This window comes from Penicillium concentricum (genome assembly GCF_028827145.1).
Source record: "Penicillium concentricum strain IBT 3081 chromosome Unknown utg000003l_segment0_segment0, whole genome shotgun sequence".
In the NCBI taxonomy this organism is placed as follows: domain Eukaryota; kingdom Fungi; phylum Ascomycota; class Eurotiomycetes; order Eurotiales; family Aspergillaceae; genus Penicillium; species Penicillium concentricum.
In genome coordinates this window covers 1616163-1628755 of record NW_026622756.1, presented here as the reverse complement: position 1 = coordinate 1628755, position 12593 = coordinate 1616163, and the positions used below count along the sequence as shown (strand labels likewise).

Here is a 12593-nt window from a genome sequence, read left to right as displayed (position 1 = left end):
TATAACCCGTAGAAAAATAAGCGGAACCGCCGGGTGTAGCGGGTAAAAAAGAGACCAAAGGGGGAAGTAACTATAAAGACAAGAAAAGGAAAACGTATTCACGATCAGATCAACCAAGTGCTTCTGATATAAACCAAAGCAGGGGCACGTGGCGGGGATATGACTCTTTCTGATGAGTATTCAGATGGAGCCAGAGACGGTGACAATGCGGAGGTCGGTAACAGCAGCAAAGGCGATCGGAACGAAAGAATCAATAGGGTACATTTTGAAATGAGTCGTGTGATAAAAAAGAGTTTATATCAAGGCACCCAACAGACCATGGACAGGCAGAACCACACTGGTGGCGGCTTGTACAAGGCAGTCGTTGAGGGCTAGGCAGAGAGAGGGAGAATCGGGGGAGGGGAGGGGGAGGCTGATAGGGGAGGCGAGATGAAGATATTAGCGTTTGAAGAGTCAAAAGGAAGATATTTATTTAAGAACTAACCTATGACTCTTTTTTTCTCTCAAAGTCTGGGTTTGACTAAGAGATGGGGGGCAAAAAATGAGAGAAGGGGAAAACTTGTGGCGAGAAAGGTGGGTGGCGGGTTAGGAAGATGCCGGGAGGCGCAGGGACCACGTAAATAGAATATAGTCAAATATTCTACCTTATAATCTTATAATCAGGAGATGAACTATCTCTCGAGAGAGATGTAGGGAAAAAGGACCCGGATGCGGCGAGAAGACTCCGAGATAGGAGGGTAGAGAGAGAGAAGTGAAGTGGTACGACGGTGACTCACGCTTCTATCACGTTTTTTTTATTTTATACGAATATACTATTCTTACTATATTATATGCTATTATCAGACTATTTCCTATCAGATAATATCTTCTATCTTATATTCTATATCTATCCTAATCTGATTTTCTAAATAAATCATTATCTACATAAAATAGAAAGACCATGCAGTGACACCTTAATGTCTGTGTAGCCACTCATAGATGAATCTTAGCAAAGAATACATCAACAAATCAGCAAAAATAATACCATAACATTCAATAACCAACATATAATCCTCTTTCTGAAGGTTTTTGTCTAAATTTCACTGAGTCATAAAGCTTTGCCACGCTGTCTTTGCACCAATCCTGACCAATCCTGACCAATCCACGCGCGGCTGTTAGGCTGCGATCCACTATCATTCCTATTATTCCACAATTATCTCTATGCTGATTGGTTGAAAATTGCGATCGGCGCTGGTTGGGGTTGCCTGCAGCCTTCCAGATGGAGCTGGGGAACCTCGGTGTATTCTCATATGACCTCAACGAGAACTTAGGCTGAAAACAAAGAGAATATTTTAGGCTTCATCTATGGGATTTCTCGGTTTATCCCTTAGATATCACAGGTGGCAAAAATACATATGCATTTTTGTCCTTGGGAGTGATATTTAGTAATACCTATAGGAGAAAAACACAAAATTGAGAAAAAAGAAGTATCATAGCATGTAGTCATAGAATGTATCTAGATAGCCCAAACTGTACAAGTACAACTATCTACAAAGATATACAAGCACCTCTCCCAATACCTCTACCAGCCCCCGTACTTCGGCCACTGTCCTTGTTAGTCATCGCACGAATCCAATCGAGATACCCACTCACCGGTGTTATAGTGCAGGAAGCTGACCCGCACCACCCCGTCCTCCACATCGTCCAATCCGCACACGTCGGCCAGTAGCCGGTGGCTGTACATATGACCACTGCGGAACCCAAAGGCCGATCGACGCTCAACCTCCTCCACAACGCGCTGACTACCCACTCCCTGCACAACGAAGCTAATAACCGGCACGCGAAGCTCCTTGCTGGCCGAGGGTTCACCGATAACGTCAATCCGGCTATTAGAAGCTAGAAATTCCAGTAGAATCTGTTGTAGTTGCTCCTCGTGCTCGGCCATCTGGGCCCAGGTCGCGCTAGGATCGGAACCAAAGTACTCCACAACCTGGGGAATACTCTGTGTAAGCTCATAATTAGCCGATGCCAGATTGAGCTTCAGGTCTAGCGTATCGGTGGCCTTGAAGAAATGACCCAGTGACTGGATCTGGTCGTGAACCCGTGATGAGGCATATAGTTGCGCCAGGTGTGGTCCGTACACTTTGTACCAGGAGAATGCCTAGTGGGGGGATCAGCAATGAACCAGTCATGCATATGCTTGGGTTGCAATTTACGTAGAAATCCACGTCTAACGCTTTCACGTCAACCTGACGATGCGGTGCGAGGGCGACTCCATCCACACACAGGAGTGCCTGTATAAGTCGGGTGAGCGGGTGCATATAAAGCAATAGATTTTATTGTTACTCACGCGGGGATGGGCATGGACAACGTCTGCGATCTTTCGGATGGGACTGATAGTGCCGGTGATATTGGAAGCATGGGGACATGCTACGAGTCTGGTCTTATCGGAGAGCAGGGACTTCAACTCAGCTGGATCGCACACTGGATTCTTTGGGTCGGAAGCAGCCCACCACTTTACAGTCAAGCCCAACCTCTCTGCTATATGGACCCACGGGGAGGTATTGGCCTCGTGGTTGAGTTTGGATAGGACCAGTTCGTCGCCAGGTTGGAATTTAAGTGCTGTAGAGAGATTATGCAGGAGCTGGGTGGTTGAGATACCAATGCTGATCTGTTTCAAATTTCATGCGTTAGCACCCGAAGTTTGGCAGCGCTTATACTTCTTGGGAAGTAATATCAGGGATTATAGTGCATATACCTCCTCGGGCACGGCGTTGGTGAACCCAGCAGCCAATTTGTATGCATTATCGTATGCATTAGTCGAAATCTGGGAGACTTTATAACTGGCTCCGAGCTGGACATTTGTGTTCAGCAGGTAAGAACGGATGCTATCGCCAGTCAGTATATAGAAATATACAATGGGATTAGACTAACGAGTCGGCCACAGTATCGAGAACCTGGCTTCCGCCTGTAGTTTAACAATTAACCTAAATCCCAAGATTATCGAGGCTGTAAAGCTGGAGGTTCATCTCACCAGCGTTGTCCATATACACTTGCTCATGATGCAGTGCAGGAAAGCGAGAGCGAGCTGCCGAAACATCGAGAGCAGATGCCATATTGAATGATATCAGATTCGCTTGATTTAGCTAGATAATAGATGCACTATTTGACGTGAGAATTGCAAGGTATGAAGGATGTCTGTCCACTTGATAATCGCCAGCTCCGGCCGAGAGGGGTAAACAGTGGAGCTGTTACGGATTTGCTCCGGTCTCAAGCTACGTTGTACTTCGATTCTAATCCGTCCGAGGATCTGAGGGGACATGTCGACTCTACATCTACATCATGGAGCTTGCGATCGGGTCTATATGAACAGAAGGCGTAGGTTGTTTCACTTCAACGGGAACAACCACATTGGCCGCAGTATCATCCCTCCGTAAAGCAATGGAAAACCGTACTTTCCTATAACTGGACAGATAGACATCTCTTTCTTAAACAGCCCATATATAAACAGTCCCACACATGGCCAAGACATGGAAAACACGAATTAAATGCAAAGATTTTGCTTCCATCGGGTATATGTATGAAATCCAAATCCAACAAAAACAAGCCCCCGTAAAACAAGAAAACCCCCGAAAGCACCACACAACAGCAGCTGTATTCCCAATAACAATATCCCCACTACCGACGCGAGCCCGCCGCCGGCGCCGAACCGGGTGAAGCATCATGTACAACACACAGCAAGTACTTCCGATCCGGAACGACCACAATCTCATGCTTCTTCGTACGCATTCTCAGCAGCTTCACATCCCCATCCTCATCCCGATCGAAGCCATCACCGTCCCGGTCTTCCTCACGTGCCGTGCCCTCGTTCGCGTATTCGTAGTTAACATCCCAATGGGCGTCGCTGGGTCGCTGCACAGTGAGTGTGGGTCGGGATAGCGAGACACCGAGTGCTTCGGCACTAGAGACAAACGCGAAGATGTGGGCGGCTAGTGTTTCGGCTTGCGAGGGTTGATAGGGCTGTGAGACGGCGGGGAGGACAGGGGATGGGTCTGTTGGTTGGGTAGTGGATGAAGGGCTCTGTTCGGTTGTTGGTGATGGGATGTGTGCGGTGCGAGAGGTGCTGTTTTCTTCGGTTTGTGCTAGCTGTCCTGTACTTTGGATGATGGATCCGTCTTTGCGGGAGAGGATCAAGGTGGATTGCACGCCTGGGCGGGAGGTGAGGTGTGAGAGCAGCGCGGTGACATGGTGGGGGATTTGCTGGGTACGCTTTGAGGTTTGTTAGGACGCTTGAGTGTGTTTGGAGGAGAGGTTGTACTTACTTGTCCTGAGTTCGCCATATTGGGGGGTTCCGCGGGGAATGTGAAGAGTGCTGGTATGCGGTGTGGGAGGTTATGGTTGGGGGTTATTTAGAGAAGTACTGAGCACCTCATGTATTTGCAACTGCTGTCCCCGATATGTACTTTCCTTCAGCTAGAATGATTGAAGTACATGGAGTTCGAGAAGTTGATTGCATTTAGGCGTCTCCAAAACAAATGACTAAGCATTGGGATGGGCACAAAAATATCTATGGATGGAATGCTCCTGTAAAGATCTTTAGGCTCTTCAGTTACTGGCAAAATAACAAAAGTTCAATTAAAAACCCCATCTCTATCCTTAAATATCTACTAAGTAGTTTCAATCTTATGAGAGAGCTTCATTCACATCAATCTCGACTCGGAACTTTATGTGGCATAGATCTAATTTATTGTTACTTGCAGGGATATATAACGTAACATTATTCAGTGCAATAATATAAAAACAAAAAAAATCAAGAGTAAAACAGAATGGTATCATAGAGAAAACAGGCAAAGCTAAACAGGGCCTGGATATGTAGAAATAAAGGCCCCAAAAAATCATAACAAGCCAATAAGTAACATCGTTTCGTCAGAAGCAATGAAGTTGAAAAAAAAAAGAGAAACAAAAAAAGATCGTTATCTATCGTTTGCGGGCAGGTCGAGCCCCAGTGAAACTGGACTTGTCCGACAACCAACCAGACTCAATGTCTTCGATCATGTTGTCCAGCTGTTTGACGTTTGCCCGGGTATCTCGGTGGGAGCTAGAAGTCTCAAACCCGCTGTGCTCACTGCTGCGAGAAGAGCTGACCCAGCTGTCAGGCCGCGATGCATGACGGCCAGAGTATTGGTGGGGAAAGGGAGCGTGTGGGAAGCCCGATGACATGTTTGGGTCGAGATTGAGACTGTCGAGAGGATTCTTGACTCCTGCGTTGAGCGCTGCCATGAGAGCGGCTTGTAGAATCTGGTTCTGGCGTTCCAGATTCGCGACCCGGTCCTCGAGGTAGTGATCTTGAGGGGCAGCGCGGGTGTTCTGACTGCTTTGAGACTCCCTTGATCTGTGGGTTGATTGAGAATATTGTGACTGAGTGGACGCAGTCCTCTCAAGACTGTGGATGCTGCGGCTTTGGGGTGTCATAGGGCGCGCGGGATTCGGGTAACGAAGTCGACTGTTGGATATCCGTGGATCCATTGTCTCATATCCCCGGCGTGTTGGCTGGATGCGTTGGTATTTATCGGTCTCCCGACGCGAGTGATTGGAATTTGCCCCTGGGCCAAAGACCTCATCGTCTGATGATGGAAGTGGAGACTCGGGGCGAGATTCAGGGTGACTTTGTTGGTATGTGTCGGGGAAGCTCTCATGTCGGAGGCTGCTCCCTGAGCTGTCGCTCCGGGATATGGTCGAGCCTCGATAGGGCCCCGGTGCATGATTCACCTCCATGTTCCTCATTGATGGCAGAGCGGCCACGTCAGGCGCAGTGTATTTGCGTTGGCCAACCTTTCGCCCAGGGGGCGGAGGAGGTGCATGCTGAGGTGGAGCTGATGGGAGTGATGCAGTGGGTGGAGGCGTTGGTAAACCGAATGGAAGATTCTTTCGGCTGGCTTGGGCATTGATCTGAAGCTCCTTCAGAACAGCACGTTTGTCATTAGGGTTTGCAGGGGTAGAGTGTCCTAGTACAGGAGAGTCGGCCAAAGGCTGCCCCTCTGAAACCGCTGCATCGCATTGACTTGAAGGGCTTTCGGGGAGATCTTGCATTCGAGGAATGCGCACGCTTGAAACACGTCCTCTAGGAGTGCAATGTTCCGGGGTTGGCTGGTAGTGTTCCGAAAGCGAAGTGGTAAACAAGCTTTCCTCGTCATCGACTATTGACTCTCCGGCATCGACGCCGCCGAGATCGGTTGCCGGGGGCGAGTCAAGGGTACAAGAACTGTCGACAGTGGGGCCGACCTCCTGGTCTTCAACCAGTGTTGGCGGGGGAGAATGCAGATTGGACGACGACCTTGCACCAATCGCTCGAATAGAGCGAGCGTTAGTGCCCGGAGTACTCGGTGCGCATTTGCCTTTGGGCAGTGATGGCAGGGGTCTTGTAGGCGCTGGGAGAGGGAATGCCTTCAGCGCGCCCAGAGACAACGAGAGCGGTCGACTTTTGGTCTGATCTTGTAATGCAGAATCCTTGGGAGCTTTTTCTACAGATTTTGCCGCTGCAGAAGACGTGGAACAAGGTACAAGGGCGTCTGAGCTCTTTGGTTCTGCCTCAATAATTGGAGCATCTATTAAACCATCCGATGATGCCTGTGGCTTATCTGGAACTTCGGGTACGTTTTCAGAAGGTCCAGTTCGTGAGCTAGATGGCGGGGATGGGTGGGATGCCGGTGATGCTGTGGGATTTTCGATCGTTTGATACCGAGGAGTTGCAGAATTTCTCCATGCGCCCTTGCTAGATTTGCGAGGAGGTGCAACATTAGGGAAAAGTTTCAAAGTGGGTGTCAAGGGCGTCACATTGCGAACAGAAGACTGGTCTGATGGAGTTCGCTTTTGGCTATCAATGGACAGTCTAGACTGTGACTCTGTCGCATTAACACTCAAGGATGCATTAACAGTGACTCGTGAGACAGGGTCGGCACGAGTACTCGGCTCTGTAGAGGTAGATGGCCGTCGGATTTGCTCATCAATCGAGACGTCCCTATAGGAATGACTAGTAGAAGCCAATGAGGAAGTTGGTCGGATGATATCTTCAGGACTGGAATCTGCCGTAGCCCTTAAATTCGGGGTAGCTGATGGCGATTGGGAAGAGGCTTGATCGTTTGGCTGATATGGCGGTGGCACAGAATCGTCGAAATCGGATTTGAGTGAGACTGCGACGTCGACCATTGAACCAAAGTCATCAAGATCCAAAGAGGCCAAGCGACGTCTTGTCTCAGTTGGTCGCCTGCTACCATCGACTTTGGCTTGCAGCCATGGCTGTCCAATGTTTTCCACGTCTTTCTTTGATTTGGAAAGAGACCGAGAGAGTGATAGTGACATGCTTTCTTTTGATCGCTTTGCCTCCTTTTGTGCCTTCGACTCCTTTGGAGGACGGTCTGGGATAATAAATCCTCCCCTTGTTAGTGCTTCAATTTGGCGTCGTTGTTCTTCTTCTTTTGATCTGGGCGTTGATTCTTTCTTTTGGCGCTGTGCAAACTGCAAAAGGCGACGATGGAATGGCTTCAGATCCTGCTTTGGATCTGGTTTCGGTTCAGGCTTCAATTCTGGCTTCGATGGTTCAGGCGAAATAGGAACCGGTAGTGCAGTAGTCGTATCGGGAGGGCTCGAGGGTTGAATTTGAGAAGGAGCCCGAGAGTGGGGTTGAGATGGAGGTTGAGATGGAGGGGGCTGAGCGGGCATATTTTGAGTCTGGAAGAATCGAACCATGTCCACTAGGCTTTCATTTCTACCAGCTCTTTCAGCTGTACCTGCTGATCGGGCTTCGGGCCGCGGGGTACTGGCGCCTCGGGGCACGACTAGAGGCCTAGGTGGTGGCCCAGTCTTTGTGGAGGTCATGTTGGAGAGCTTGCGTTTCGAGGGAGGATCAGGTCGATAAGTCCGAACGATTGGGCTTGGTGCGACAGCACAGTCATATGGTGAATCACACTGATTCATAGGGAGATGGAGCATCAACTACTGGCTGGCTTTGCAATCCGGCAGTTCCGGGGCGTCGACATAAAAATGCAGGCTCAACGGGTAAAGCAATAGACAATGCTATACTTCCCAGGTTAGAGACGAACCAACGAACCGAGGCATTGTCTCGGGAGCGCGACATGCTCACCTGCTCAGGAAGACCAAAACGATAGGGGCCTGGGAGGTTATATGGGTACGCGAGGAATATGATACGTCGATACAAGTTGACACCACTATATACAGGGGGTGTCGGTATGTACAAAGTCGACAAGAGTTGGCGAGGTGGCGTTCGAGATGATAAAAATCGAAACAAAAGTCGAAACTGCGAGGCAACCGGACACAGAGAGAGTTTAATAGGATCTCAAGTGAGCTGTCTCATCCTTACTTGGAGGGGATCCTCGAACTAGGAGGACTCGGGAGGATCCCCCCTCGGGAACCTGGAAAGGCACAGGTTGAGGCTAAAACCGTAGCACAATTCCGAACAGGTCCTGCAGATAATGAAAACTGATTCGACCAAGGGGATCCAAGTAAGGTGTGGATAACTTCTCGCACTGGCACTCTCGATGTGTAGTTTGGGATCGGGTAAGAGCAATATGATACAGCAATTGTATGAACTCGGTCGTGCCACTGATGCAGCTGCATGTTGCCGTCTAGGATCCGGTCCTTTTTTTTTTTGTGCATTGTGCCTATTGTGGCAGGACAATGCTGGCCACAGACAAATTGTCAATTGAACTGCTGTTCCATAATTGGCTTTTCTCCTTGTTCCCCTTAAATATGAATGCAAGGGGGGACCTGGAGAGAGAAAAACGTCAGGCTGCGCCCTGTACTCCGTATTCTGTACTCCGCATCGGATGTGAGGTATCAAATCCGAAAGAACAAACCTTTCAAACCAAACACTTTGGCGTGATCTTCCCGTTTAAAAGAATTCGGATCGGAGCTATACAGATCCAACTTTTTAGGGATCTCGGGTAAAGGCAGTCGATCATGGATAGGGAAAAGTACATGGAAAATGAGAGGGTGATAGCTCACACTTCAACTATTGAAAATCTAAAGTCAATATGACATATTAATTTAAATTATTTGAATACCAATGTGTCAATATGTCAATATGCACCCCATACAAATCACACCTGGTCAGGGATAGGGGCGTTTAGCCCTGGAGATCACCTGGGCGTCAACATCATAATTAATCTATAAGTAATATAAAGGGAAGACCTATCGAGGGCAAACAAGACTAGATACGAGACCCATTTAACTAAAAAACACATAAGATTCTGGAAGTATGAATCATAAACTACGGAGTACTCCGTATTCTGTACATCATAAATCTTCATCCCTTGCCTTGATATCCCACCCATTACCTATATAAGAAGTACGTGGTATATCTTGACGATTTCCTGCATTAATCTCCGAAAAAACGCTCTTCGCATCGGCATTCAACTTCATCTCCAATTCCCCGAACCCCAAAATAAAAACAAGTACAGACCCACGCTACAAGACATGTCAAGTCTTTCCCCTCTTTGTATGCAGGATATCCACTTTCAAACACGCGAAGAGACAAGTCGACCGCACACATAGGAAGTTCGTTCTAAGGCTTACTTTTAACCTTTAGGTCGGAATCGATCGGGGACGCCATACATGTACAACATTTCAACCTGTTATAGCCAATAATAATGGGACTCCAGATATTTTTGATGTTTGCCTTCTTAGATAGCGTTTGCAAAGAAATAGAAATCCCAGTCGCTTGTAAAAGCATGGAAATGATTGGACTACAGAACCCCTGCCAAAAGCACAATTTCTAAAGATGAATATTCATAATTTTCTGGCTCTATAGGGATGAATGACCAAAATCGATGTTCCATGAAAAGATATATGAAGTTCCAGCTTAAGGATCTGGCTCGGAGCCTTGGTATTGTATATATCTTGCTTTGCCTGCTGCAAGGGCGCAAAGCCCACGACCACCCTAGCCGAGGGGTGTACCGATTGGTTTATTCGGCGCTGGTTGCAGTGTTCGCAGGGCGAGACCGTCTGTGTAAAGACCGACGCCGTGGTAATGTCCGAGCTTTGAATCGGATGCCTGGTCCACTGGTGGCTTTATAGGCAAAGCCCGTAAAAAAGCTCTAGGCCCCAGCCTAGCTCACGGTACCATTCTATTGGATGGATTTGGTTTTGCTCATAAACCTTGGCTGAACAATTCATGGACCCGGTCCATACGCGATCGCTTCTTTTAACACCTTGGTCACACCGGATGATGCACGGCCCAGCTCGCCACCTTCCTCTCTGGCACCCTTGAGTCCACGCTCGATTGGTGGTTGGAAACGAGTCGAGAACACGCGGTACCTGTCTTCACGGGTTTCGTACATTTCTCCTTCCTCGTCGCGCGGCTTGCCGAACAGATTCAGATATGCGAATGGGGTAGATGAGTCTGAGATCATGTGCTGGACGGTCTGGGAAATAGGGAACGGCCAGTCGGCACTCTCGTCATCACCAGAAATCTCATTATCGACATCGCCGATGAAAGGTTTCCCGATACCCGCATCCAAAAACATCGCTAGAGCCCCAAGCGTTTTGACCATGGGCTTGCCCTGGCTACCGGCCTTTCCGAATGAAGCCCGGGTTGAGGACCATTGTGATGACTCTTCGGTGTGCCAGCCCAACACAGACAAGAAGCAGTTGAGCGTTTTGATCCATCCTCCTGCGCAGGAAACTGTTGATTCTCCCGCTGCCTCGACCATCCATGATAGAATCTCCACAGCAGAACTGCGGATATCCGCTCCGAGATGGGTCATTCCTGCGCGAACGTAGGGAAGAAGTTGCGCAACATGGTCCTCGATATCGCCTGGCGGCAGGGTCCGCAAGAGCTTGAGGAGCTGGGTCCGTACGCTGTTGCTTCCATCGAGGATGAGTGGAAGGAGAGACGGTAGAATAACGCTGACTGGTTGTGGCAGAGGCGAGTTTACTGGTCGAGAGGATATCGTAGTAGTCAGATAAGCGAGGGAGTCACGTCGTTGGCTGTCGGACTTGACATTGAGGAGAGATAAGTTATGCGTGAATGTGGCATTTGAAGTTGGGGCGTTAAGGTGGAGAGATTGTTGTGTGAGGACAATTGCTAGTAATTGTGAGCATGACAATACGTCAAGTAACCAGAAAAATGCACATACACTTCGATTTGAAACTGGTATCGGTGTAGTTGTCGGGCTTCGCTTTGGTTTTTCCAACCCTGAGTTTAGGTTTCTGCAGGGGTTAGCGGGTTGAACAAAAGGAACATGTGCTTGCGATTCTAACCTGGAAATCCTTTTGCTTATCCTTCTTTCTTTTAGAACTGGCACCCATGGCTGCAGATTCAATTGATTGTTGAAGATGGATGGCTGTCGGTGATTCTTTTTTTGCTCTGATTATCACACGTGATTTATCAGTTAATGCCTGAGGCATTAGATTTCCTGAACGGGAAGTATATTGTGATGAAATTTCTATTTTCAGGACGACTTTGTAGGTGTTTGCAATTATGCCATATTATTTCCATTCAGTAATAGCTGCCTATGCTCTATAGCCGTTTTATTACTGAGATCAAATGTAATCTTCATACAAACGATGTTGACATTTCTAAGAATATCCAACTCGACAATGCGAGTCCACCACAATATTCATTCGGCATCTATTCACCAGAGAAAAGAAGAGATAGGAGAAAGAATTGCTCAATCAAGCCTCTAATGAAGGTATACGCATCTATATAAGATTCCATTCTATATAACAATTCTTTTGTACCCATCTTCCCAGCGACATTTACTCTGCACCTTAAATCATCATATTAGCACCAACCACGAAATAACCAGCATAATCAACAACTAACCACGAGACCCTCCACCAAGAGCCTTAGCAACCGTCTCCTGCGCCGACTGCAACATAGACTTATCCCTCTCCAGCCCATAATCTCTCTCTTCTCTCGAACCACCTTGTCCGAATTGCCAGATATTATCGGGTGTATCCGACATGCGACGAGTCGTCGTCTTTGTATCTCCTGTTAAAAGCAATCGATACATTTAGCTAGTACTCAGGAATCAAGAGACTTGGCTCAAGGCCATATCAAACACCATTCGTGCGCACAAAGGCCACGCGCTATCACCACCGGAAATACGCACCGGGTTGGAGCTGTTTGGTTATCTTCTCGCGTGCATGACTGGCAGATTCATGGACGCGGCCGACGACACTATCTGTGGTATTCGTTTTGGTTGTCAATGGTTTGGAGGCTTCTGCTATGTGTGAGTTGGGTTCTGCGTGGAAGGAAAGGAAAACCATGAGCTAACTTAAACTACTCACCATCCGTGTTAGACATATCGCCCTGTTGAAAAGAATCAGCTTTGTCATGTTGATATTGGCCGAGAGAGGTTTCATACGGTGTTCTAATGTTTCTAGCTATATTGGTGTTAATTTGATGGTTGGCTCAATACACTGCGATCAGACTTGAATTTGCATGAAAGTAATTTATTTTGAAGGAGAAATAGTACCGCCCCGTGATTCGTCGACATGACGTGGATTGTTTCCCCGGCTTAATGTCCGGGGATGAAGTTAGTTGTGATATCATTCTTCGCTCAGCCTGCTGATGGAAAGGGTATGGCATTTAG

General features: G+C 47.9%; 4 protein-coding genes across 4 annotated transcripts; all 4 read right to left on the bottom strand.

Moving 5' to 3' along the window:
* Positions 1-1594: 1594 nt before the first annotated feature.
* N7517_008449 (putative aminotransferase) lies at positions 1595-3095 on the bottom strand (the record flags this gene model as incomplete). Its single annotated transcript, XM_056726179.1, has 6 exons — positions 1595-2140; positions 2196-2273; positions 2330-2650; positions 2738-2867; positions 2914-2947; positions 3014-3095. The coding sequence occupies 6 exons, from the start codon at positions 3093-3095 to the stop codon at positions 1595-1597; spliced, it is 1191 nt and encodes a 396-aa protein (XP_056577030.1).
* Positions 3096-3657: 562 nt separating this feature from the next.
* Positions 3658-4319, bottom strand: N7517_008448 (uncharacterized protein; the record flags this gene model as incomplete). Its single annotated transcript, XM_056726178.1, has 2 exons — positions 3658-4248; positions 4302-4319. The coding sequence occupies 2 exons, from the start codon at positions 4317-4319 to the stop codon at positions 3658-3660; spliced, it is 609 nt and encodes a 202-aa protein (XP_056577029.1).
* Positions 4320-4956: 637 nt separating this feature from the next.
* Positions 4957-7953, bottom strand: N7517_008447 (uncharacterized protein; the record flags this gene model as incomplete). Its single annotated transcript, XM_056726177.1, has 1 exon — positions 4957-7953. One exon carries the CDS (start codon positions 7951-7953, stop codon positions 4957-4959), a length of 2997 nt encoding a protein of 998 aa, XP_056577028.1.
* Positions 7954-10166: 2213 nt separating this feature from the next.
* Positions 10167-12304, bottom strand: N7517_008446 (IPI1/TEX10 family protein; the record flags this gene model as incomplete). Its single annotated transcript, XM_056726176.1, has 6 exons — positions 10167-11080; positions 11133-11205; positions 11257-11306; positions 11822-11989; positions 12111-12224; positions 12289-12304. 6 exons carry the CDS (start codon positions 12302-12304, stop codon positions 10167-10169), a joined length of 1335 nt encoding a protein of 444 aa, XP_056577027.1.
* Positions 12305-12593: the final 289 nt, after the last annotated feature.